At 44.7% G+C, this 27,248-nt stretch overlaps 1 protein-coding gene across 10 annotated transcripts in view; it reads left to right on the top strand.

Annotated features, from left to right (window-relative positions):
• Positions 1-27,248, top strand: part of PTPN22 (protein tyrosine phosphatase non-receptor type 22) — a 638,407-nt gene that overhangs the window by 383,279 nt on the left and 227,880 nt on the right. For all 10 annotated transcript variants that reach the window (XM_069238710.1, XM_069238708.1, XM_069238709.1 and 7 more), the window contains 2 exons: positions 2,893-2,985; positions 25,267-25,343. In XM_069238710.1, coding sequence (XP_069094811.1) covers positions 2,893-2,985; positions 25,267-25,343 — 170 coding nt within the window. The remainder of the gene's footprint in view (positions 1-2,892; positions 2,986-25,266; positions 25,344-27,248) is intronic.

Genomic DNA, 27,248 nt, shown 5'->3' with positions numbered 1-27,248 from the left:
GGCACCAGGAACTGTTGACACCTCAGTCGTTCTGCAAAGAGAATTAATTATTATGTGAGTGCCTGAACTCCGTATATTGTACACACAATGCAGACAGTTCTGTGAAGATGTAGGAAGTGTGGGAGGGATTTGAGCTCGTGGGGTTCGATGGAGGATCACATAAAAAGGTAGTTTGCTGATTTAGGTGCTGTACGACCGGGAAACAAGTCGGCTTGTAGGTGCTATGGGAATGCTGGATGATGCTGGACAACTGATTGAAGCGCTGGGGGTGAATTGCAGTATGGAAAGAGGCATAAGGCTGCAGAAGATAACAAAAGACAAGAAGTGTACAAAAGGCTACTGGAGAGGGGAGGAAGAATGTTGCAGGAGGTAGAAGGCTGCAGGAGTAACGTGTGTTGAAGGGAAAGAGACAGGATGCCACAATTGGAGCACGGCAAGAGCTGCAGGAGGAAGGCCTGTTGGGGGGCGAGGCAGCATTGACTGCAGAAGTCAAGGAAAAGTGTGCTGCAAATGGAGCATTGGTAGATAATGCAGGTCATGGGTTGCAGGGATGCAGAGGGAAGGATGATGTCTTATAGTAGAGCGGGTTATTGCAGGTAAACAAAGAAGGAAGGGAAGGCCTGGTCTACAGTAGAGAGGGAGAAAGGCTGGGTGCTAGGAGACAAGATCCAAAGATCCACTGGAGTGGGATATAAGGGTTTTTGGGGTTTAGGACCACTACTGTACACAAATATATTGGGATCTCCTACCTCATCCCATATGTGATGCTCAGGGTGTTGCACGAAGAAGACATTGTGGTGATTCAGACAGTGAGAGTGAAAAATAAAAGGTTGTGGGACGAAGACAGGCTACCTAAGCCCGTAAATCCTGCCTAACATGATGGGTATACTGCTGCATGATATCCAACCCTGTATGACCAGTGTAACCTTAGGGATAGCTCTGCTATCTGAAGCCTGAACCTCTGTAAGATCTGCAACACTCAGCGGGTAGCCCCCACTAAATAAGATTTATATATTGCATGCAAAACAATTGCACCCACAACATCGCAATAACCTCTATCTTACAAGGTAAGTAGAGTGCATGGATGTGGAATCAGGAACAGTAAATATATGCTTATCTTGCCATTGTAGTATTAGGCAATGATTGGATGTGATATTTTTCTAGTTCCATATTAACACTTTTGATATAGTGTCATACAAGCACTCTGAGGATAGCTCTCTGTGAGGAGCGAGCCTGGAAAAACTACTTGACCTGGGAGATAGCTATTCTGCCCGAGGCCTGAGCCTGTGAGATTCGATTAGCCCGAGGCTTATATCTTGTAGCTGAATATATACGTGGAAGAAGGGCATGCAGGAAAAAGAAAGGAAGCTGAGCATAGATTTGGAATAGAACACCATACACATTTTAAAAAATAATGAACTATTTAAATTACTTGAATTGCTTGTAAAACGTATGTATTTTATAATCATGTTTTAGGGAAATTATGCTTTAACACACACATTGATCTATCAGAGCACTGAAATGACTGATAGAAATTAGAGGGAAACGGGTAAAACTGAAATATGATTTGACCAATAGTGTTAAGGCTCTGAAAAAAATTAAGAATAAGTAATAAGGAAAAATATTGAAAAAATACCTCTAACATCACTATTAAATTAGGTTATTATCAGATCATTAGGCAGAGTGAAATGTGAGATGAGTGAATGTTTAGGAAATGCTTGAGGTAGGAGTGGGCCATCTTATCAAAGAAGCTGGTACTACTGTGCATGGCAGTAGAGGCAGACGCATAGTTTTGCTTTAAGGAAGGTAAGGTGGGCAAACCCTAGTGAAGATGATATAGGAGGCAGTAAATATCCATCCCTGTCTTTGGCTGGGAGGACATAAATATCCGCAAGATCTTTTTGAAGCGTGTTATATTCAGTGGCGGCCCGTCCTTTAGGGCAGAGGGGCCACGCCCCCCCACCTTTTGCCCCCCATGAAGAGTGTCTGTCAGGCTGAACAAAGGTCAGCCTGACAGACACTCTTCATGCTCAGGTCAGGCAGCTAGGAGCAGACAAGCGCGATTTGCACAGACTCCTGGCTGCCTGAGCTGAACTCTGCTGGGCTGAGGAGATCACAGCTCCTATGGGCGTGACCTCCTCAGCCCAGCAAAGGTGCCACGAGGCCCTCCCCTGGGTGACGAGGAAAGCGTCACCAATTGACACTCTCCATGGGCGCTTCAGTTTAAGCCCTGAAGTGCCCAGGGAGAGTGTCAATCAGTGACACTTCGTCACAGAGTGCGGTGGGGTCAGCAGTCTCACTGACCCCATCCCACTCTGTGACGAGGCTGGGACTGCTGCCTTCCCTTCATTGGCTGACCTAGGGTCAGCCAATGTAGGGAAGGCAGCAGTCCCAACCCTTCTGGGACCTGGATGCCAAAGGTAAGTGTGTGTGTGATGTTTCTAAATGAATGTTTGGTGCGTGCGTGCATGTTTGAATGGTATGAATGTTGTTACTGGATGTGCATGCGTGCGTGTGTGAAAGAACGAGTGTGTGATGTTTTAAAATTAATGTTTGGTGCGTGCGTGCATGTTTGAATGGTATGAGTGTTGTTAATGGATGTGCGTGCGCTGCGTGCATGTCTGTGTGTGAAAGAATGAGTGTGTGTGTGTGCCCCGCCCGCGCCCCTCCCTCCTAAAGCTGCCGGCCGCCACTGGTTATATTAGATGGCAGGTATGCAGGAGTGGCAGTCTAGTTGAGAAGTCAGTAATTATAGACACAAACGGCCGCTGTGGAACATCAACAGCACCCTCACATTGAGAGTATGGACCTGGTACCTCCACAATGCCGCTCGTTGATGTTTTTTGCTATTTTCACAATCTGTTATTCTAATTTTGCACGTGTGATCCTCAGGAGCAATACGACCTCGTCCACAATGCAGTAATCCAACTTTTCCAATCCCATCTCGACAAGATTGCTTCAACATCAGGACCTGAAGGGGATGAGGTGAGCATGTGATTTTATTTTACTTTTTTTATAATTGTTTGTTTATTTCAGGCATAATCCTTACAATCAATCAATACTTATGGAGAGATAACATTCAGTACTGTAACATGATTCGAAATCAGTGACATCATTATGGCTTGGTCTCATCACTTAAATCAGTCCAGAAGAATTAGGTTTACTTAATCATATTTTTCGATACATTGCATATTGCACCTGTCTTGACCAGAATCTCAGACACTTCAGCTGCAGCTACTCTTTAGTTATCTACCTTTGCAATATTTAGGAAAAAAATTAAAAAATCTTTACTTAATGTTATTATATAATATAACATATTGCACTTGTCTTGACCTCAATTCAAATACTTCAGCTGTAGTTCTCCTTAGTTGTCTACCTTTGCAGTATTTAGGACACTGGCAAATGGTGCCATATGGCCACTAACCTTTTTGCACTCCCAACTCTTTTTGCGTTTGCTTCCTCATACTTCTTAGTTCTTAACATCTTATTCCACCAATTTTGGAACGTAGGAACTATTTGAGTCCACCAATTTTGCAGTACTAAAGATTGAGCTACCGTAAAAGCAATAGCATATAATATTGCTCACATGTACTTAGTTTACCTGATTTCTTAGACACTCCAAACAGAACTAAGCTTGTCTCAACCTCAATCTGAGAATTTAAACTATAATTTATTGCCTTATTTAACTCCCACCAGAACAATGTCAATTTGGGGCAATCTGAAAAAATATGGAACCAATTCTCCTTACCCCTGTGATGGCAACGAAAACATTGATCCAGAACTGCTGGAAACATTTTATGTAAAGCCTCAGGAGTATAGTATACTATCCATCGGGAGAGGAAAAACATTCTTTTATAGTTAGCTGCCCTTAAAGTTGTATGTCCTAGTGCAGAATTTATCCTCCAATCATCTGTTGAAATTATAAGTGTTGTTTTGAAAAATGTTTCCCTAAAATATGTGATAATTTCACAAACTGATCTCCCTGTAATATGTACCAGTTGCCTGTACCAACTGGTTTACACCTAATCAGATTCCTCCATATTGGGTGTTCTTGTATACTAGTTACTGGTATATTAGTACTTAGCAAATAGATGGTCTGGAAAAAACTAAGTATAGGTCCCATATCCTCCAAACGTATTGAGACCTCTTCCCATGTCATATATCTGACTCTTACTAGGAAATCACTCAGCTCTTTGAAGCCTTTATTATTCCACTACTGTTGGACCTGGCTTTTTGACAGGGTCATCCCCAGACCTTTTGCGTCCTTCCTCCTATTCTTTTCTGACCTGTTGTTGTTTGCTTTTGAACTCTGGCCACATGACCACTGCTAACCAGTGCTAAAGTGCATATGCTCTCTCTGTAAATTGTACTATTGATTGGTTTATCCATGATTGGCTATTTAATTTACTTGTAAGTCCCTAGTATAGTCAAAATACGGGAGGGATCAGGAGGAATTATGGTCCAGTGTATATCCTCCAAATGGAAACATCAAAAATAAGTAATACACTGTTCCAACCATGTAAAACAGAAAGTAGTGACCGGGGTCCTAAATTCTAGGAGCAAGAGGCCTCACACACCCATAGGGTGTCATGCTTCATCATAGGCACTGCTCCTCGTCAGACCGGCGCTGCAATGTCTGACGGGCACCACCCCGTGAGGGGGGGCTCTTTGCCGGAGATCTTTTTATGTGGTGGTGCCGTGACCCCAAAGGTAATTGAAGTGTCAACGGAGATCAAAAAAGAATGTGATTTAAAATTGACTACCAAAACCGCCACTGAGACAATGGATTTTATTAGACCAGATGGACGGTCAGGGCCAAGGTTAAAAATATATAGTCAGAAGAGTGAATAGAGAAATTAAGATCAATCACTCTTATAGTGAAAAAATGTATCAAAAGGAGGGGTCTGGGAATTTTCCAAAATCTACCCTCTCATGGGTCAACATGTTTCGCATCCTGGTGGTCCAAACGGATCCAGTGATGCTTCATCAGGACCTTATATGACTATGTGTATCTCCTAAGTACTAAGGGCCACATATATTTCCGAACAAGGTATACAAGTTACTATAAGCCCGCAATTAGCTGGGGGGAGTAACAATCACTTACATGAACGTGGAACCAGTCGTTCCTAACTCGTGCCCGTCCTAAACTTGAAGACGCGCATCCTAGGAATACACAGACCAATGGTCCAGCGCTAAATGACGTTTTTGTCTGCTGCTGTGACCAGGACGTACCCTACCCCAGTCCGTGGTTCCCACTATATGTGCCTAGGGCCTGCAGATTAAATGCTACTAGGGGGCCTGCAGCACTGGTTGTGCCACCCACTTCAGTAGCCCCTTAACCTTGTCTCAGGCCTGCCATTGCAAGGCCTGTGTGTGCAGTTTCACTGCCACTTCGACTTGGCATTTAAAAGTACTTGTCAAGCCTAAAACTCCCCTTTTTCTACATATAAGTCACCCCTAATGTGTGCCCTAGGTAACCCCTAGAGCAGGGTGCTGTGTGGGTAAAAGGCAGGACATGTACCTGTGTAGCTTATATGTCCTGGTAGTGTAAAACTCCTAAATTCGTTTTTGCACTACTGTGAGGCCGACTCCCTTCATAGGCTAACATTGGGGCTGCCCTCATTCATTGTTGAAATGGCAGCTGCTGATCTGAAAGGAGCAGGAAGGTCATATTTAGTATGGCCAGAATGGTAATACAAAATCCTGCTGACTGGTGAAGTCGGATTTAATATTACTATTCTAGAAATGCCACTTTTAGAAAGTGAGTATTTCTTTGCACTTAAATCATTCTGTGCCTTACAATCCACGTCTGGCTAGGTTTAGTTGACAGCTCCTTGTGCATTCACTCAGACACACCCCAAACACAGGGTACTCAGCCTCACTTGCATACATCTGCATTTTGAATGGGTCTTCCTGGGCTGGGAGGGTGGAGGGCCTGCCCTCACACAAAGGATTGCCACACCCTCTACTGGGACCCTGGCAGACAGGATTGAACTGAAAGGGGACCTGGTGCATTTCTTAGCCACTCTTGGAAGTCACCCCCACTTCAAAAGCACAATTTACCATAAAACAGGGCCTCTGCCCTACCTCATCAGACACTTGCTGGAGAAGAAACCTGAACCAGAACCTACATCCTGCCACGAAGAACTGCCTGGCTGCTCAAAGGACTCACCTGTCTGCTTTCTACAAAGGACTGCTGCCTTGCTGTTTGCCTGCTGCCTTGCTGAACTCTTATTTGGCTGTAAAAGTGCTCTCCAAGAGCTCGGACAGAGCTTGCCTCCTGTTCCCTGAAGTCTCAGGACCAAAAAGACTTCTCTTTTTCATTTGGACTCTTCGTGCGCCGAAAATTTCGACGCACAGCTTGTTCCGCAGTGAAAAATTCACTGCGCGCCGATCCAGAAAGACGCCGCTCGACGCGACGCCTGCGGTGTGACCGGAACTTCGACAAACAGCCTCGCATGGACAACGCCGCCCGAATTCCAGAGGGGAAATCGACGCGACGCCTGCCGTGAGAAAGAAAATTCCACGCACAGCCTCCCGGAACGACGCACAGCCGGATAACAAGCCGAAGAATCCACGCACAGACCCTGGGACATCTGGTAGTCCCGCGATCCATAGAAGGAGACTGTCCGCGTGCCGGAAAACGATGCATGTCTTCCCCGAGTGAAAAATAACGACGAAAGTCCGTGTGTGAAGGGGCGAAACCGACGCACACACCATTTTTCCTTCCGTAGAACGACGCACGTCTCCCCGCGTGAAAAATAACGACACAAGTCCGTGTGTGAAGGGGCGTAACCAACGCACACACCATTTTTCCACGCATCTCCTCTTCTGCGGCCCTCTGCGGAGATTTTCCACTCCAAACCAGGTACTTTGTGCTTGAAAGAGACTTTGTTTACTTTTTAAAGACTTAAGACACTTCATATCACTTTTTAGTGATATCTTTACAAATTCGTATTGCATCTTTGATCGTTTTGACCTGCAAATACCCAGATAAATATTATATCTTTTTCTAAACACTGTGTGGTGTATTTTTGTGATGTTATATTGTGGTATTGTATGATTTATTGCACAAATGCTTTACACATTGCCTTCTAAGTTAAGCCTGACTGCTCAGTGCCAAGCTACCAGAGGGTGGGCACAGGATAATTTGGATTGTGTGTGACTTACCCTGACTAGAGTGAGGGTTCTTGCTTGGACAGAGGGTAACCTGACTGCCAACCAAAAACCCAATTTCTAACAACTACCCTATCACAGAACCTGAGAGGTTGAGACCAAAATAATTACACTCCTGTAATTTAAGAAAGGTATAACTTGGGGGTATTTGATACATTTTACAAAATAGTTCTGTCCTCCTACTAAGCTCACAGATGCACTTCTAGTGAGTTTTTTTGGGGGAGTTTGGTGGTATAAATGCTGGGAGACTTATTGCTGATTCTGCAATCATTCAATCTAATAGAAATATTTCCAAGCTGTCTTTGCCTTCCAAATAATGGGCCAACATATCCTGCAATGTGGCCTGATAGTAAACTTGAAAATTGGGGAGTGCCAAATCCACTTTTTTCCATCTTTTGACGATCTGGACCAGGATCTCTTAAGAGAATGGGAACACTTAATTGAGTTATCCTTGGTTGGAATGATCAACATCCTTATTAGACATACAGAAAGAAGGAGAGATAAACTCCTACAAGATATAACAATTTTAGTACAAGAGATTAAAGATCTAAGAATTCCAGAAGCAATGGAGAAATACTACAATATTAAAAAAAGGGACTTAGTGCACACCAATTTGCCATAAAAGACAGAAAAATGAGAAAGTTAAGGAGGGACAATAATGACTATCGCAGTGGTCGGGTTTTTACCTTTTCTCGCAAGTTTGATGACATTAGTGTGAACGTACAGTCTAAATCTAATAGGATCAATATATCCACTTCAAATAGCATAACTGACATCTCTAGTATCTCTAGTGGAGGGACTGACAATATAGAGAAAGTGATTACCAACAAAACAAACATGAGTGAGGGGGACGGCTCTTCTTTCTTTTTATTAGAATTAGAGAGATACATAAAAGGGACACAACAGAAATAGAACCCAACCACAAAACAAGGAGGGGAGGCAAACATAAGGGACACAGACAAAAAAGAGAGCATGACCACAAGATCGACCTCACGCAACCAAAGGACATGAATGCAGTTTCCCAGACCACAACTGCGACTGCTATGAATATTATGAGCAATATGGATACTGTACAAGTTATCAATCTTTCCTATGTTACTTTGTCGGATGATAAAATAAATGTACTCAGCAAGGGTCTGGGTTTTTGTCCTGTTTCCAGAACAAATTACAAGGATATGAAGATAGATCTCTTCAAATTTGTGCCGTTACATCTAACAGATTTGATACTCTGTTGATATGGACGCGACCAAATGACGCCTTGAATATTATTGAGTTTGGCCTTGATAAAGTTCACTTTGTGACAAAACACGTGATGTTGTCAAGTATGAACCAACTTTATTGAAGAATTATACAGGAAGCATGAATGGAATTGGAATTTCAAAATAAAAGAATACTTGTCAATGCAGAATGGATCTGTCTGAAATACCTTTGAATTTTGGACTCTTTCCGACTGCATTGTGTGTGTTGGTCGTTTATATACCAAATCCTCTTGGGTTCTATTAAGCTGTAAGATTGAGTACCTTACCCTCGGGGTATTATTCCTCCATATAAAACCTCATACCATGGAATCCATTTCACTAAAATAAGAGCCAATAAAACTTATCAGAACATTGTTGAATTAAAAAAAGAAAAAGTGGGAGTATTGACATCTTAATTAGGGAGACTCTCCCTATCAAAGTCAAGGGGCGAACCATCCATCTTTCCAAAAGTGTTTGTGATTTTTTTAGCATCCTCACATAATTTAACTGAAACAGTTGGCCATAATTCTTCATGATATATATATTTCCAAATATCTAATGGGTTGGGATAAATTTGCTTGCTGACACAAACAGGAAGGGAGATTCTATATTTCTGCGTTAAATAGGAGAATCTGTTTTAATTTTGTTGATTTTATACCCTCCTATGTGAGTGAGCTTATTAATTCTATCCAATACGTTTTTTATATTGTTGGACTCTGGTTTTAGATATAAAATAACATCATCAGTGAAGAGCTTAATTTTAGGCATATCTATTATGGGCGACATGATCTCCCTCGAGCTGCACATTTTCTGAGCCAGCTGTTCAATAACAAAAGCAAACAATATGGGGAAGAGTGGACAGCCCTGACGGGTGCCTCTCTTAATCAGCATTGTGCTTCTAATCTTTGAGCTGATTATAATCCTGGCCTGGGCTCCCTGGTATAATGCTCTTATCATCAATATAAGTTGCAAGTGGTATCCAAATTGTATCAGACTATACAGCAAAGCATCACAGTTTAACAGATCGAAAGCTTTCTTTGCGTCTAACATTACTATTACCGCAGGAATTGTATTGGGCAAAAAGTAGTCGACTGACTGAATTAGGAAATTAGTATTTGATTACATTAGTCTATTAGCTACAAAGCCGTTTTGATCCCTAAGAATTAATTGCTGTGCAGTCAGAGTGATCCTTTGTTAAGATTTTATAGTCTGCATTTAGAAGACTGATTGGACGATATGAATCAGGCTTCAGTGCGCTTTTATTCTTTAATAAAAAAACCTCACTATTATTGATTCTTTAAATGTCAAGGGTATTTCTTTGCCCACTAATATTGCATTATATAGATCAGTCAGAAAAGGAACTAATTCCTCTGAGAAAATGTTCTAAAATTCTGTTGGAAAGCCATCACTGCCACATGCTTTTGCACTTGGCATCTTTGGGAGAGCTTCTGCTATTTCAGAGGATGTAATCTTCTGCACTATAACTTTTTGAACAGGTATTGACATCCTGGGTAAGGAAATTGACTTCTAATACTGCTCGATCTGTGAGGGTAAGACTGAATAGTTACTCCCATATATTCTGCCATAAAGCTGCATGAAAACCTGAACTACAGCCTCCTCCTGTGAAACTGTTAAATTTGTCTCTGGATCCCGAATTTGATGAATTGTCTGTTATCCTGCTTTAGACTGGTAGCCCAAGCCAAATATTTGCCTATTTGTTCACTTTCCTCATTTATCTGTTGCTGACACCTGGAAATCCCGACACCCACCACAACCTCATCAACTGCCTTCTTCTGAATATATGCTCCCTCCATAAGCACGCCACCAAACTCTGGGACCTGATCGACTCCGCCAGACCAGACATCGCTTTCCTCACTGAGACCTGGACCAACCCCACCTCTGGCTATTGCTCTACTGGATGACTACAGCATCCTAAGGAAGGACCAGCCTTCCCCTACTGGAGGAGGACTTGCCATCATATGCAAGCCCTCACTGCACATCACTGCCAACACGGAGGAGCACTGCACCTCAATGGAACACAAGCGCTTCCTTATCCACACCGATCGCAACTCCTCCATCCACGGCACTCTGGTCTTTAGACCGCCCGGGCCTCGTCCAGCATTTATTGACACCATTGTTGATATCGACACCCCCGGCCCTGGCGTTCTCCAACTACCTTCTTCTCAGTGACCTGAATTTATACCTCCAGGTCCGCAATGACCAAAACACCACCTCCCTACTAGACAACCTTGCCACCCTTGGCCTCAGGCAACTGATCACCACACCCACACATGCCACAGGACACACACTGAACCCCATCTTTACCTCAAGCAACTGGATTACCATCAAAACTATCTCTACCCTAGGCTGAACAGACCACCACTGCCTACACTTCATCAGCTCCGCACCCAGAAGCCGCTCCCTCACCCAAAGGGCCCCCCACAGGAAATGGAATGAAATCATCAATGAGCAACTCACAACAACATTCGCAAAATCACCCCCGCCTCCCTCCGATTATGCCAACACCGTAGCACGCAACCTCAACTCCTGGATCCCTAAATGCGCCTCCACAAACAAACTTGGCACCTTCTTCCACTACAAGATCAAGGGCATTTACAACAGTTTCCTCCCAGAGAACCAGTCCAACGTCAGAATTTACTCTCGACCCACCCCCCAGAACCCACCCGAATCATCCTCAGATGGTCCACTCTCACCACTGAGGAAATAGAAAGCATCATGATCACCACTCACTACGGAGCCCCCACAGACCTCTGTCCGCACCACATCTACATCAGAGCCAGCACATCCATCGCCCTCGAGCTTCGCAACACAATGAGCTGCTCCATCAATACAGCCACTTTCCCCGAAGACTGGAAACACACAGAGCTATGCCCCCTCCTGAAGAAACCTTCGGCTGACCCATCAGAGCTAAAGAATTTCCTACCCATCTCGCTGTTACCCTACGCGGCCGAAGTACTGGAGAAGGCCATCAACTCGCAGCTGTGGCAATTCATTGAGGACAACAACTCACCCGACACCTCCCAGTCCGGGTTCCGCAGAAACCATAGTACAGAGACAGCTCTTTTTGCAGCCACTGATGACATCTGCACTCTCCTAGACCGTGGTCACACTGCACGACTCATACTCCTTGACCTCTCAGCAGCTTTCAGCGCTGTCTTTCTCTGCACCTTATGCACCAGACTCCACAATGCAGGAATCTGCAAAAAAGCCCTGCAATGGATCCACTCCTTTATCTCTGGAATAACACAGAGAGTCAGGCTCCCGCCCTACACACCTGAACCTATTAAGTCAGCTGCAGAGTTCATCAGGGATCCTCCCTGAGTCCCACACTCTTTGACACATACAAGGCACCACTCACAGCCACCGTCAGAGGCCACGGAATGAACATTGTGCCATACACCGATGACACACAACTCATCATATCCTTCACTGAAAACCCGGACGAGGCCAAAAGGAACTTCCACACAGGAATGAAAGCTGTCGCCACCTGGATGAGAGAGCGAGCTCATCAACTTTGAAAACTTCACCTGAGCCTGGGACTACTCCTGGTGGCCCACATCTCTCAGCGCCCCGCCTTCTCTGACTGACCACGCCCACAACCTAGGAATCATCCTTGACTACACCATATCAATGACCCAACAGGTAAACACGGTCACCTCCTCCTGCTGGCACACCGTCCGCCAACTCCAAAAGATTTTCAAATGGATCCCAGTAGACTGCCGCAGGACAGTCACCCCCTCTTTAGTCACAAGCAGGCTTGACTACGGCAACTCACTCTATGCCGGAACCCCAACAAAAAACATCAGAAAGCGGCAACTCATCCAAAATACCACCACCAGACTCATCCTGAACCTCCCCTGCCATGAACATATCTCCTAACACCTGAGGACCCTCCACTGGCTCCTGGTGGAGAAATAAATCATCTTCAAGCTACTAACCCACACCTACAAAGCCATTCACAACATTGGACCGACCTACCTAAACCATCACATCTCCTTCCACAACCCCGCCAGACTCCTCCGCTCTGCTCAGCAAGCATTGGCCACCATCCCATGTATACGGAAAACCACTGCTGGAGGAAGGTCCTTTACTTACCTCGCAGCAAAGAGCTGAAACAACCTACCCCTGCACCTCTCACAAAGCCCATCACTCACCATTTTCAGGAAGAACCTCAAGACGTGGCTCTTCGGATGAGGATCTGTCTGCCCCTCCGCCAGCACTTTTAGACCCTCACAGGTGAGTAGTTGCGCTCTACAAAAACTGATTGGTTGATAAGCCCTTGAACTACCTACTTCCTCTAGGATAAAAAATCCCTTAAATTACATCCAGTCCAATCAAGATTACACTTTGCAGCATCCAGGCCCTCTACTGTTATACAGGCATCTGTGGCCTGGTCTATAGCCAATTGAAGTTCTCTAACATAAAGCTCTCACTGCCGATTCTGGAATGCCTTAAAAGATATAATATAGCTTTGAGCTGTAGCTTTAAAAGCCTCTTATACTGCAAATAAAGATGCAGTATGCTGATTTACCTGGAAGACCTCTTCTATAAATCTTCTCATATTTGCAACCCACTGCTGATTGCTGAGTAGGGATCTGTCTAACTGCCATCTAGGTCTCTCCTTGCTGACTACTTTTAGCTCTGTTGTTGCCATAATTGCTGAGTGATCTGAAGAAGATTCTTCAGTGTACGAGACGTTAGAAAAAAGTTTAGTAAAGAAGCTGTTTTCGAACAATGTGAAATGCAAGTATACTGAGCGGCTAAAAGATGCTCTTCTTGGCAAGGATCTGTTAACTGAAAGTCAGCCTTTATTATATTCATGATTCTCATTGTTTTCGGTTTTAGTTGTCTCTTCCCCCAGCTTGAGGTTTCTATTATGACATCCTGAATATAGTTAAAATCTCCTCCAATAATAATGGGTCCCACTGCACTCATTGCTATGTTGTGCAATTGCATTAATGCCTCCACTTCATCAGTGACCAGCCTGTGATAGTTGACCAGGTTAGCTTGCACTCCTGGCTGTAATACTTTTAACCACAGGCATTTCCCTTAGGATCCCTAAAGACCTTTTTTGTAATCCAATCAACTCTGCTACCTAAATAAATTGCCAGCCCAGACGATGCAAATAGGGCTACTGAATACTGCCTTGGAATATGTACTTTGGGAATATTACTTTTCAGATGAGTTTCTTGAAAAAAAAATAACTTCAGGATTGAATGATAGCAGCCACGTTAACATTGCCCCATATTTCCACCTATTTAAGATTCCGTTTGCATTGCAGGAAATTACCTTAGGTTTTACCTTTACCTTCCCTTAATTAGCTTGTCATTTGTCATCTTCCAGCCTGTATTAGTAACAGTTACTTCATGTCTATATCTGATTTGTTTGACCCAACCACCCGCGCTCCCCCTAAGCCATTCCCTGAACCAGCTCCTGTTCTCCCTGTCCCACAGAAGCCCTGCCCTGTGCACCCCACTTGCCCCTCCCCCGAGCGATCTGACCCCAAGGCCCTCCCGTCTAGGGACTCTATGATTGCTCTTCCCTCCCTCCCCCTTCCTGATCCCTCATTTACCTAGTTGATGATTCATTGTATTGGCACCAAGGCAGGAGTCTGACAGGGTTGGAGTGTGAATCCCAACATATTGGTGGTACTTTACCTAAAACGAGGAATCGAGGAATTTACATCATACTGCTATATACATTATAATAATCATTAATTAACAAACAGCTCCATTTGGCCGATAAATACTTCATAAGATAATTTGCCTTTTTTTTTTTTTTTGATCATACGACATTCATTTCGTTTTGAATTACTCTGCTCTAGAAAGCCCTTTGCCTGTTCAGTTGTCTGGAAAATATGCACATGTCCCTTATAGAAGACTTTCAACTTAGACTGTTGAACAATGCCAGCTGGTGCACCCTTGGTTTTGAAACTGTCAATTATGCCTCTTTACTCTTTGCTACGTCTGGCTGCCAAAATAGACAAATCCGAAAACACCCTAAATGAGAAATTATCAGTTATGTGATAAACTTTATATTTAATAGCCTTAGACAGTATCTTTGCTTTTATTCTGTAGTCACCAAAGTTAACCAAGATAGATGTTTTTCTCAATAACACAACATTATTAATATACCAATGTTCTGGGGGTTATTGCACAATATTGTGAAGGCTTAAAATGTAAGAAGCAAAAATATGTTCACATAAACATGGTCTGGTAAGGATTTTCATATTTGTACCTTTTTTAACACCTGGGCTACTTACAAACAGATTTATAGATACGTTTATTGTGGGATTGTTCTACTGCTATGTTGTCTGCGTTAATCCACAACTAGAACCTGTTCATAAAAGGTTGCTCTCCCTATAAGTGGTGAAATGCAAAATGATGGGTCATTCCTGCCGAAACTGTTGAGGGTCCCCTGAATCCTGGCTTTGGGATTAATGGGACCTCTCTAAAGGTTTGGGTGTGCCCTGAAGGGTTATGGGCCAACTGCATTGCAGGGTCGGTAGGGGGCTGCTTTGCACCCCTGCTCCCTACAGGCAGAGAACGCTGTATACAATACTCTGATTCATAATTAGATGGCTTTTAGTCAATTTCAGTTACTTGCTGTTCACTGAATGACTTTTGTTCCTCTACTGTGTTTGTCCCACCCACGGGGCATAGCTTCTTTACTCCTTTTGATTGGATAAATAGTATCCTGCCAATGTTGACATCATAAAACTCTTTGTTTCAGTTGTTGTTTACCAATCAGTGGGATTGCAGGTCTTGTCCATTTTCTTTAGAGTGTACTTGCATACTTTACCTTGCTCCCTCTTCAATCAGACATAGACTCCTCTCCCACCCTCCCTTCTGGTGTTGCTCTGTGGCGCGATAGATGCCAGCCTTGTTGACTCACTGCACCTTCTTGTGCCTCTTTGTGCCCTTTTTTAGCTGACAACTACAGGCTGCTTTTAGCAGTCTGCTGTCAAATGGGCAATGGCAACAATGATAGCAGGCTTTGGGTGGTCATTGCTTACCACGGCTTGGCTTTCTTGACAATCTCATTTGCTTGTTTTTTCTTCCTACTTTTCCTTCTTCATCTTTTTCTGTTTGTACCTCCGTTGGAGCATAAGGTCCTTACCACCCTTTTGATTGCATGACCTGTATCCTTTCAGTACTCACATCCAGGGAACTACTTTTTCTTTCAGCACTCCCTGGCAGTGTTTCCCCACTCAAATCGCCTGCACACTGTGTTTCTCCCTCCTTCACCTCTCAATCAAGTCCATTGCTTCTTCCGCTCCTAAATGCCTGGCTTTTTCTTTATTTTTGTTTTATTTTAGCCCTCTCCCTCCACCCCCCCAGCAGCCTCAATCTCCTTTGTTGCTCCTGATTTTCTTCTCTTCCTGTTGATCTCCCCTTACGACTACCTTGATTCCACTCCCCTCCTATGCTTTTTGTTTAAAAAATACTTTCGGAAACTTTTTGAATGCTCCTACAGCAGCTATTGTTTGCCGAGGCACTTTCTTAAAATGCGCTTTCACACGAATTAAAATATTTTTTTGTATTTACCGCTTCAAGGTTGGCATCTACCAATTAAAAACAGCACATTAAAATGACACAGCGTCTGCCAAATGAGTGTACACAGGTGACACGTCCACTTCACGTCATCGCTTAGTTTGCAAAATGATAAATGCCAGGGTCTAAAGGTCTTGCTCAATGGTTCACTTCCGGCGCCACCATGGTCAGGGTCAATGAAGAATATTGAATCAGAGTCAATATCATGAAGGGGGCAGCTGAAATAGTCATTTTTGGCTTAAAATGTAGGGAGTCTCCACCCTGAATCAGGTCGGTTGTCATATTCGACAGCAATCTTGAAAGTACAGACAGTAATGATTTCTATAATCTCAAAATGGCAGTCTATTTATATGACACAATGGCACAACAGATATTCTTTCACATAATGTAGGGACCATCTTCAAAGTATAGCAAACTTTGGGGCAAATTTGCGCTGGATTTGTCTCACAAATGTTTATTGAGGATTTACTTTCCGGAGCTAAAGTTGCTTGAAAATTACGATAACCAGTGCTCCGCTCTGCTTTCAATTACTTTGCATCAAGGGGCGTTCAATACAACTAGGTATGGTTTTGATACACAACCCTATCTACTAACAATAGGAGACAGGCCTTTGCACCACAAAATGACACCTCTTCGAGATAGGCATTAAAAAAGAGAAATGTTTTCATTGGTCCAAACGTTTTCGACTTTGCATGTGTGCTGCACTGCACAGCGTACATCCAAAGTGGGATAATTTTTAAATGTTGTCTAAGCATGGTATTTTAACCTGGAAAGATACCAGTACATATCCTATGCTAGATTTCACACAGACTCTATTGAACTATGACAAAGGTGTGTGCATGGTGCTAGGCAGCCTGGTAATGCAGTACGTAGCACTAGGGAAGAGAGCAGAAGCACCAAACTTTAGAAGATTTGCTGCTGTCCTACTCTCTTCTTCTCCCTCTCACGTACATGCAACACAGCACAGCAACCTTGTTTACTGCGCTCCATTCCATGATATGTTAATACATCTACTCCTCTGTTTTCAATATATTCAAAGTGGCCACTGCACTGAGCAATGCAACACGCCATTACGACTCATGTGAAGTTACACAATGCAGGTACCATTTAGAAAGTATAGAAAACCATGTTTTTGATACTTTTATCATGGCCGGTCATCTCTATTGGTTTTGGCAATGCTGTCACATTTTAACAGTCTCCATTACTGGCAAGACCAAAAGCATTACGATCATATTTGCCAATGCTTGATTAGTGTAAAGCATTATGCTATATGCATAAGTTTTTTCTTTTTATTGGCTGTGAAAAACTGAACATTGGGAAAGTTATGGATAGTTTTTAACAAGCATTTGCAAAGCAAAAGATCTTGGGCGAGGTATTGGCATTGCCAGTTGGGTAGAGGTGAACAACCAGAGAGTGGATGGTTGTCATCAGGGTGGAGAAAAAACACTATGAAGTGCCAGCATCATAGCGCTTTGTTTTCCTTATGGCATTTGGGGGAAGGGAACAAAGCAATAGGGACAACAATGGGGTGGGGGTGGAATAAGCAACATGGATGGGAGGAGGGGAATATGCAACAGAGGGGAGGGGAGAAGGGAAGAACCATCACAGAAGGGGTGGGAGAGAATGAGTAACATTGGGATGGGAAGAGAATAAACAACATGAAAAGGGTTGGGTAGTGGGTTGCTGAGCTCGGCTGGCTGGGGTTGGTTCAGTCCTAAGTCGCTGTGCAGCAGGAAACCAGACAGACTCTCTAGGTTGTGTTCTGGGATTATCCAGGAACAGTGGCAATCCTGTTTAGTTACAACATGTGGGTGCACCCAGCAATAGGGTTGTGCAGGCGGTCATGAGAATCGGGGTCAACGATGTGGGCTGGGTGGCTCACTGCATCCCCTCATACATTGGCTCACCCTTAACACCTCTTCTGAATTTCTTAAGTGAGGCACTCAAACTCCCTGAGCTTCTGGCTATGCCTGGATTGAGCCAAAGATTATACCGGTGGCTCTGGGTGGTCCTCAATGCCTCCTGAGTCTCCTGGTGGAATGGGCACTGCATCCCCGTTGCTGATCCAGAAATCAGTATTGTTTGGCATCTTTGCAGGACTGCTTGAGGTGGCCATGCTCCATTTGTGAAGATTTGTGGTGACATCATTTCTGCTTCCTGGTGTTCTCCTTCTGGTGGTGTCATAAATCTTTTGAACCATGACACATTCCTAGTGGCTGTTTCATCTACGTGACGTGCTGTTACCATGGTGCCTTTCTTGGTGGTGATTGTCCATCGCCCTGTCTCATATGGTATGCGGAGCTTCCACCCTGGCTGCCGAACTCGGATTTGCACTTGGTCATCGAGGGCTAGCTGTGAGATGTGGGCTCTCCTCTTTTGACTTGCCTTGACATTATTTTGCTGCCTCTGCTCTTGTGTACACTCCAGTTTATAGGTTGGTGCCTCCCAGCCAATGCAGGGGGGAATTGTGTCAAGTCTTTCACCTCTCAACATTATGGTCTATGAGGAGCATTGTGTCAAGCATTGTGGGGTATTTAGGTATGCCCAGAAGAACCAATGGAGGCTGGTGTCTGAGTCCAGCTCCTCATCTATTGCAACACACAGTGTGCTGTTTAGAGTGTGCATAAAGCACTCAAAATCTTGTTGGCTTCCGGTTATTGTGGTGTTATATTCCAGTGTTTGATGCAAGGTGCCGTAGGAACACTTAGAAGTCAGACCCCTGAAACTGGGGTCTATTATCCATCCTTATCTCTTCTAGGATGCCGAAAAGGGCAAAGAACTTCTCAAGTAAGGGGCCGACCTTGGTGAATACCGTTGACTGTCATTTTCACTATGGGATATTTTGAGTAGCCATCCAGCACCACCATCATGAGGCACATATCTAGAAAGTTGCTGAAGTCGAGGATGACCTTTGACTGCAGCGAGTTGCAGTGTTCTTCTGTGGTGACTGGGGTGGGGGCTCTGCTCGCTAGTTGCCATGCAAGGCACTGCTTTACTAGATTGGCAACAGCATCATCAAATTCAATTAACCATACTTTCCCTCCAAAGCGGGCTTTTGCTCCCCTATGGTATCCTAAATATGCCAGCTCTACCACTGAGGCTGCATGATGATGCAGTGCCATGCTTTAGTAACCAGTCTGGTGTGGTGCTCAGTTCAATTCTAAAACTCCTTACTGTGATAGTCTGTTCTTGTCAGGGTTCATCCACTGGTTGGGGGGTCCATTAAGAATGCTTACCACATACTGTCGCAGAGATTGGCGATTACCTTTTGGAGCACTTCATCTTCAACCGTTGACTGACTGATCTTCGGAACGGTGAGCGACTTTGGGCATGAGCCTTGGCTCATTAGTCATATGTATTCTTTAGTCTGGGGGTTGTTGTGTGCTGGCTCTTTCTCATGCATTACAGGATGGCATGACAGGAAGTCCATTGGGTTCCCCACTCCTGGTTTGTAGACAACAGTGAACTGGTATTGCTGTAATTGCACATCCCCTCATTCAATACGAAGGGGTGGTGCTGTCCCTCAGAACAGGGAGACTAGTGCCTGATAGTCAGTGATTAATCTGAATGAGCGCCCGCACAGGTATAGGTGGAAATGGTCTCAGTGGTGTTCCAGAGAACCTGAGCGTGTTGGATAGCCTGCGATTTCCGGGGGTCCCATTGAAGGCCTTCCTTGGTGAAGACATAGCCAGAGAATTTAATTTTTGTCTCAGAGAAAGAGCACTTTTTGCAGTGGAGTGTGATTTCATAGTCACTTAACCATTGTAGCATTACATGCAGTCTGCGGTGAGGTTCCTCGAGGGTCTTTGAATATAAAAAGATGGCATCACTTATATTCATGATGCCTTGTTGGCCGGACAGTGTCTCAGGGATGGTGTTCTGAATCACTTCACTGCCAAAGAGATTCTGAAGTTCAGGTGCTTATACCTACTCAGATTTAGGTGCATTGTGAAGGTGGTTATGTATCGACCCAATTGCAGCTGATGATATCCTGCATTAAGGTAGAGCTTCGAAAACCATTTGGCCCCATTGAAGTCAGCAACTATAATGTTCATAATACGAGTGATGTGCCTCTCCCATTTGATTTGCTTTTTCGGCAGGCACATGCCAATGCATAGCCTGTCTGTTGGGGTTTTTCCATTATAACTGTTGAAGCCATCCATGGAATGGAGCGTGATCCATTTTCATGATGTTAAGTTTCTCAAGTTCTTGCTCCACAAATGGCTGTAGATAAAAATGCATATTCACTCGTGGTCTCTTTAGACATCCTAGTCCTCAGAACAGGTTGGGGAATTAGGCTCTTATGTGGTCCACTTGGGTGGCTTGAAGAATAGTAAACCAAGGCCCTCGGCCATGGGGCATACTAGGAAAGTCTTGGATTCTCCCCTAACAATGTGGAACTTGGAAGGCGTCTGCTTTTTTCCATTCCTTATCATGATGTCAATCATTGTTAAAACCGGGAGCAGTTGTGGCCCCCCAATGTGTAGATTTTCATTTTCATGGGTAACAGGACTGACTTTGGCTTCAGGTTGGCATACTGCTTGTTGCTCATCACATTCTCTGACTCCCCTGTGTAGATGTTGCCCTTGACTATTGTTCCTGATATGAGTACTTCTCACATCAGTTGTAGTCTTCAGCTTTGCTTCATGTGTCCTGTGTAGGATGTTAGGAATATGTCTTCGTCTTTCAAGATGCTCATCTCCTGACGGTCTTGCACTTAGGCAGAGTATTAGGTTGGGCCATTTGTTAAGTTTCTTCTTTGAACATAAGGTATCTGACCACTCGTATGGGCATTGTCTTCTCTAGGCCACAGGGTTTTTGTCTCCTTCAACAGACTCTTGCAAAATGTTTAGGTTTTCCTCAGTTGGAGCATGTCTTTTCCTGGGTGGAGCAGTTGCCTGGTAGGTGATCTTCATGCCCACAATTTCTGCATCATGGTCCACTGGTGCGGTCAGTTGGACCTGCACCTCTTGTGGGGGACTGCATTCTGATGTGTTTACCTCTTCTGTCTTGATAGATTAGGTGTCGGCCTGGCTGGACATAAGGGCCATGTCCATTTCCACTGTGTGTGCCCTTGATAGGTCATGCAATTGGACAAGAATCAGAATTATTTTTCAAGACTGATATCTGTCTGGAGAAGAATGAGGTCTCTTAATGTCACTGACCTGCTGAAGTGGTTGAGTTGTGCTCAAATGTCCTTGGGTTGATTGTCCTCGTTGCTGGTGTGAACGGGTGCACCAGCTCATTGAAGGTTGGTAGTGCATTGACTGGGTTATGCGGGTATGCTGCTCTCACAGGTTGCATAAGAGGCATGAGGGCTAGTGCTCTCCTACTTTACTGCAGTGGCATCATCTGCCATTTTGGATGCTGGTGGCCCCTTAATGTGCCAGCCAGATTGGAGTGCAAGAACATTCCTCACAGTTGGGGCCCTTTCTCTATGGTGTGCGCTTGTGGGTGCTGCTGTGGCTTCACATGGGGCCCCTGCTAGAAAGTACCCTCTTTTTGGCATGGTTACCCACACTTTTTTCCTACTGTCAGTACGCCTGGACTGTTTTAACTAGGATCCTGCTAACTACGACCCCAGTGATTGTGTTCTCTCCCTCTAAATTTGGCTGTTTAGGACTTTGCACACCTCACAATTTGCATACTGGTGCCCCTATACAAGTCCCTAGTATGAAGTACTTAAGTACCTAGGGCATTAGGGCACCAGAGGTTCCCCATGGGCTGCAGCATATATTATGCCGCCCATGGGAGCCCCTGCAAAATATGTCTGCATACACGCCATTGCAGCCTGCGTGAAAAGGTGCATGTATCCTTTCACCACAGTTCACTTCACCAGATCACTGTAAGGTATCCCTATGGTAGGCCAACCTAGCTCAGAGGGTAGGGTGCAGGCACCTGTGTGTGAGGGCACCCCTGCATGAGCAAATGTGCCACTATGAACTCCAGTCCAATTGCACTGGTCTTCGTAAGTGCGGGGAAGCCATTGTACCCGTGCACTGGACACAGGTCACACTACCTGTGATCTGGCTACAAAATGTTAACTCCAAACCTGTGCATGTTTGGTATCAAACATGTCAGAATCATACCCCAATACTGTTTTCAGTATTGGTTGTATCATGACATGCACTATGAGGGCACCTTAGAAGACCCACAGTATTGCTCCTACCAGTCTTCTGGAGTTTTCTGGGCAGCCAGTGCGACTGCCACCCCTTAGATAGGTTTCTTCCCTCCTGCTTCTTGACCAGCTCAGGGAGGGAAAGGCAGAACAAAGGATTTCTTGTGGGAGAGGGAGGTAACACCCTCCCCCTTGGAAACGTGTGTTACATGGCTTTGGAAGGGTAGCCTCCCCAAGCCTCCAGTATGCTTTGAAGGTCACATTTGGTGCCCTCCTTGAATAAACTGGTTTGCATTAGTCCAGGGACCTGTGTCCCTGCTCTGGAGCAAAACTGGACAAAGGAAATGGGAATGACCATGCCCCTGTCTATCACCACCCCAGGGATGGTGCCCAGAGCTCCTCTAGGTGGCCACTTGATTCTACCATCTTCAATCTAAGATGGGCAAAGGCCCCTAGGAGCATCTGAGTGGCCAGGTCAGGCAGGTGACGTCACAGCCCCTCCTAATAGATGGTCACCTTGTAAGTGACCAAACCCCCTTTTAGGGCTATTTCGGGTCTCCATTTTGGGTGGGTCCTCAGATTTAACATGCAAGATTCCACCAGGACTCCTCTGCATCGTTTACTTCATCTTCTGGTCACTAGAACCACAACTGGACTCTTCAGGAACAAACAATCTGCAACTCCAGTGATGACTGCGCTTTGCAACATTGTTTCTCTGGTTCCCTTCAGCAACTGAAACATTTCCCCGGATGTGCGTCCTCTGAGGTGAACAAGACTCCAGCCTGCACCAAGAAATAAGAAGGAATCTCCCTTAGAGTGGAGGAGTCATTCCCCTCTTCTACAGGCACCAACTGCTATGACTGGCTGCGTGGATCTGCTCTCCTCTGAAACTGCATTAATCCTGCATCGCAGGTGGTGGTCAGGAGTGGTCCCCTTGGTCCTCTCTGCCAGCTGTCTAACTTGGAAGACGGTAAGCCCTTGCCTCTTTTTGCAGAACAATATCCCTGTGCACCACAACTCTTGCAGCTACCAAGGCTTGTTTGCTCTTTCTCCAAGGGATCTTCAGGCTCCATGTAGCCCCAGCCCCAGCACTACTTCCTGCCAAGCACATTCTCGTCTCTACTGCTCCAGCAACGTGGGACTCCTCTTCTGGTGTGCTGACTGGGCCTCACTGCGACTTGCTGTGTCTGCTGCCAGTGTGTTGCAAGCTAGTTGGTGGTTTTCTGGCACCATTGACCCACTGCAACCCAACAGCTGACTTGGGATGCCATCTACATCACTTCAAGAACTCCTCTTCACCTTCTGCGCTGCACAGTTGGTCTTCTGCTTCCCCCGTCGACCTGGTCCTGCATCCACAGAAAGTTGGGTATTGGCTCCTGCAATGACCAGACACTGCAGCATGAACTGGTCTTGATCCCCTTCCTTTGCAGGTCCTCTTCTGCCGGAATCCACAGAAGGGTTTTTCCAGTCTGGTCTGGGTCTTGCACAATCCTTTTCCTAAGTCCTCCTGTTAGTTTTGGGGAAAACCAGGTACTTACCCCTGCTCTCCTGGTCGCTGGGGGTCACTCTGGTACTCACCTCTTGGGGTTCCAAGTTCCTTCAGCTCCCCTATAACGACTCCTCATCCTTGGATAATGGACTGTATCTCGCATTCCACTTTCATAGTATATGGTTTGGCCCTCCCTTAGGGTCCTCACTATTTGCTAATGCTTTTGCCAAAGCTTGTTGGTTTTCTGCTCCTCCTATTGTGTATATATTTAGTGTGTTTACTTACCTCCAGTTGGAGGGGACTGCTTATTAGTGTTCTAGTATTTGTGTTGCCATATTAAAGTACCTTTATTTTTGTAACACTGTGCAATTCTTTCATATGTGATAGTGCTGTGTGACTGGTATTGCATAATCTTTGCATGTCTCCTAGATAAGTCACCCACAGCTACCTCTAGAGAGTCCTGGCTTCCTAGTCATTGCGTATCCTTCACTAATCGGGGATACCTGGACCTGGCATAAGGTGATAACACCATAGGTGCTAACCACACAACGGGCCAACTTCCTACAGCCCCTACCAAAGACATCTGTGAGAAGAGCTAGAAGACTTGTCTTTGTGCAGAAGTCTGGTGTAGATGGCTGGGGTAATAATGGTGGTAAGGTGTCTTCAGAGGCCAGAGTGTCAAGGATGTGGCTGCTCTCTGGCCAAATGTCTCCTGGCATTTTAAAGGTAGTGCTGATTACGACTTTGATTTCCACCAGCCTTTCATGGCAGGTTTACCATGAAAAGGCTGGCAGAAAGGCAGTGCTGGGGGCAATTCTTTTTTTTGTTAATAAAAGCGTTGGTATTCACATTCCAGCCCATGTGTTTGAGCAGTTTTAAAGTCTGCCTAAACACACGTGCAGTTTAGAACAATCTTTAGCCTATTTGTTCTATATTAAAGGAACAGGACTGAGGAGTACAGGTGACTGCAGATTATTGTTTGCTGCTTTAGAGCGGGGTTGTGGCCAAACCGTGGTTACTTTGAGGGAAGTGCACGCTATGCACCCACCGTTCGAAAAAATGATTCCACCTAATGAAGAATGAGTGTCAGCCAGGTGCTGTCATCTGTAGATTGCAGTGCTATTACAAGTATTTATCACACCCAGTTAATAGGGCACATGAGTGTCGGTATTTATTGTGTACTTTCACCCTTGTTTGGCCCACTTAGACACACTTAGACACATGGTGAGTGGTTGACTAATATTTGTAATACTGCTAACCGAAATCCTTTTTATTCAGCTCCTCATGCTGCACTTCTGCCATTTCTAAGAGCTGTAAATAAACAGTATTACTATTACAAAGTTTAATGGTACTAAATATACTGCTTGCAGGCAAATGGAAGGCTTAGAGGGTCTTGCCAGGAGTCATACATATGACCTGCAGATCACGTAAGATGCCAGCAGTGAACGATTACTCATTCAGTTATCTTGAAAGTTCCATGTTTTCCATTCCTTGACAGCAAGTAATCCACTGTGCTAAATATTGAAGAGCAAGGCAGGCATTGATCAAATACATCTGGAGTACTGAACTGGAAAACTAATTTTGTCACTTGATAATGATTGTTTAATTCATCTTACTAGATATCAGTAATTTACCTTTTACTAAAATCATAACTGCATTTTGTTTCTACAGAGGGACATAACTCATACAAGAGTTCCACTTTCCCCCTCATCTGCAACTGATATTGAAGTCTCGATGACTCCCCTTAGGTAAGGATCCTAGGGATGGCTTAAACATGTACTGTAAAATACAAGGTTTTAACACGTTGAGTCACATTCATAATATTGGTTCCTGTACATTGTCTCTAGCCACATGTAGCGCTAGCATGACATTTGGCACCCTTCGTTTTAACGGTATCCATAAGTATTCATACATAAAAAAGAAAATTAGAACAAGCAGGACAAATCATGTCTCTGTGAGAAATTGGGTTGTTGGCTAAGTGGGGTGTGAGCCCTTCTCAAGCAACAGCCACAATCCTTGTCAGGGTGAACAACAGCCACTAAATTAACATGTGGTTAGCCCTCTGTTAGCATGAACCAAAAAGAAGTCAAGTTTAACTTAGAGGCAATGTGTAAAGTATTTATGCAGCATACAAACAGCAATAAAGTTAAAACACAACACAAGAAAAATCCCACGCCAATTTAGAATAAAATTGTAAAATGTGATAAATGATGTGACACTAAAACAACAAAAATCCAATCAGTAGAACAGGAAATATGCAGTTTTAAATATTTACGGTAAATATGGCGTGCAAAAGCACAAAGAGCCACTGGCAGTTATTTGGTTGGCCGAGACCAAGTGAAAGATCCAAGTTCAGGCCGGCCATGATGAAGCATGGGCCGGTTACAGAGACCAAGTCAGTCCAGCTGAAAAAGTTATCTGCTAAAGTCCAGCGTGAAGAGTTCAGTTCATGGTGGAGGAGGACATAAGAAGGAGGGGAGCAGGGAGAGCGAAGTGGATGGTCATCGATGTAGCGCGAAGATCCTCTCTGGCGCTAGGGGCGGTCATTGCTGGAGCTTCACGCTGGCAGTCACTGTGGAGTGTTGATGCTGTACCTCAAAGTGAAGATCTCACGTTGACGATCATTATGGTTGCTCGCTGTAGCGCGAAGATTTGGTTTCACCAGAGCTTTGCATAGGTGGTCAGTGTAGATGGCACGATCTTGGTGTGAACTGGCCCATTCATGGTCGTGAAAACATCAGCATTCCTCCTTTTCTTCTAGGAGGAGCTCAACTAATGCCACTAAGAGGTTCAGGACCTCGGAGGCACCTCCTCTTGATCAGGAACTAACTTCAGCAGACGCCCACAGGGTTCAGGCAGGTCCAGTTGCAGATCTGGGGTGAACCAGTGCAGCAGGTCAGCTATGCAGTTGCAGAGAGACCTCTGGAGCTTGTGGGGACCCTTTAGCTAAGAACAGGAGGTCAGTCGGCTCACGCTTGGTCACATCAGCTTGGGATAAAGAGTGCAGGTCCAGTCTTCCTTCTCAGACAGTAGGGGAGGTATCAAACAGCAGGACAGTCCTCTGGTATCCGAGGAGCCCTTCTTCTGTAGTATTCACAGGTCCAGGAGTGTACTGAAAAGTGGGTTTGAGGGTCCTTAGACATGGTGCTTTCCACGCAGAAGTGCCTGGAATGTCCTGCCTCCCTCCTCCGTTCCTAGTCTGTCTGGGAGAACAATAGGCAACTGCGAAGTTCTTTGTGGGTGAGTTGATTAGTATTTTTGAAGGTCAAGTGTAGTAGGTGACAACTCCACCCCTTTCAAGTCAGGATGGTCCGTGCTGCCAACACCTAGGCCCTCTATTGTGATACTGGCCAACTGCCATCTATACCTAGTCATGTGACCCAGGACACAGGCCTGCAGGCACTAAATGGTTAGCACAGGAAAATGCCAACGAAAAGTTGCATTTTCAGAATTTATTTTTAAATCCAACTTTGCCATTAAAGAGGGTTTAAAATTATAGGGGGTTATTCTAACTTTGGAGGAGGTGTTAATCCGTCCCAAAAGTGACGGAAAAGTGACGGATTTACCACCAGCCGTATTACGAGTCCATTATATCCTATGGAACTCGTAATACGGCTGGTGGTATATCCGTCACTTTACCGTCACTTTTGGGA

This window comes from Pleurodeles waltl, chromosome 6 (assembly GCF_031143425.1).
Source record: "Pleurodeles waltl isolate 20211129_DDA chromosome 6, aPleWal1.hap1.20221129, whole genome shotgun sequence".
In the NCBI taxonomy this organism is placed as follows: Eukaryota; Metazoa; Chordata; class Amphibia; order Caudata; family Salamandridae; genus Pleurodeles; species Pleurodeles waltl.
This window is presented reverse-complemented; position numbering and strand designations above follow the sequence as displayed.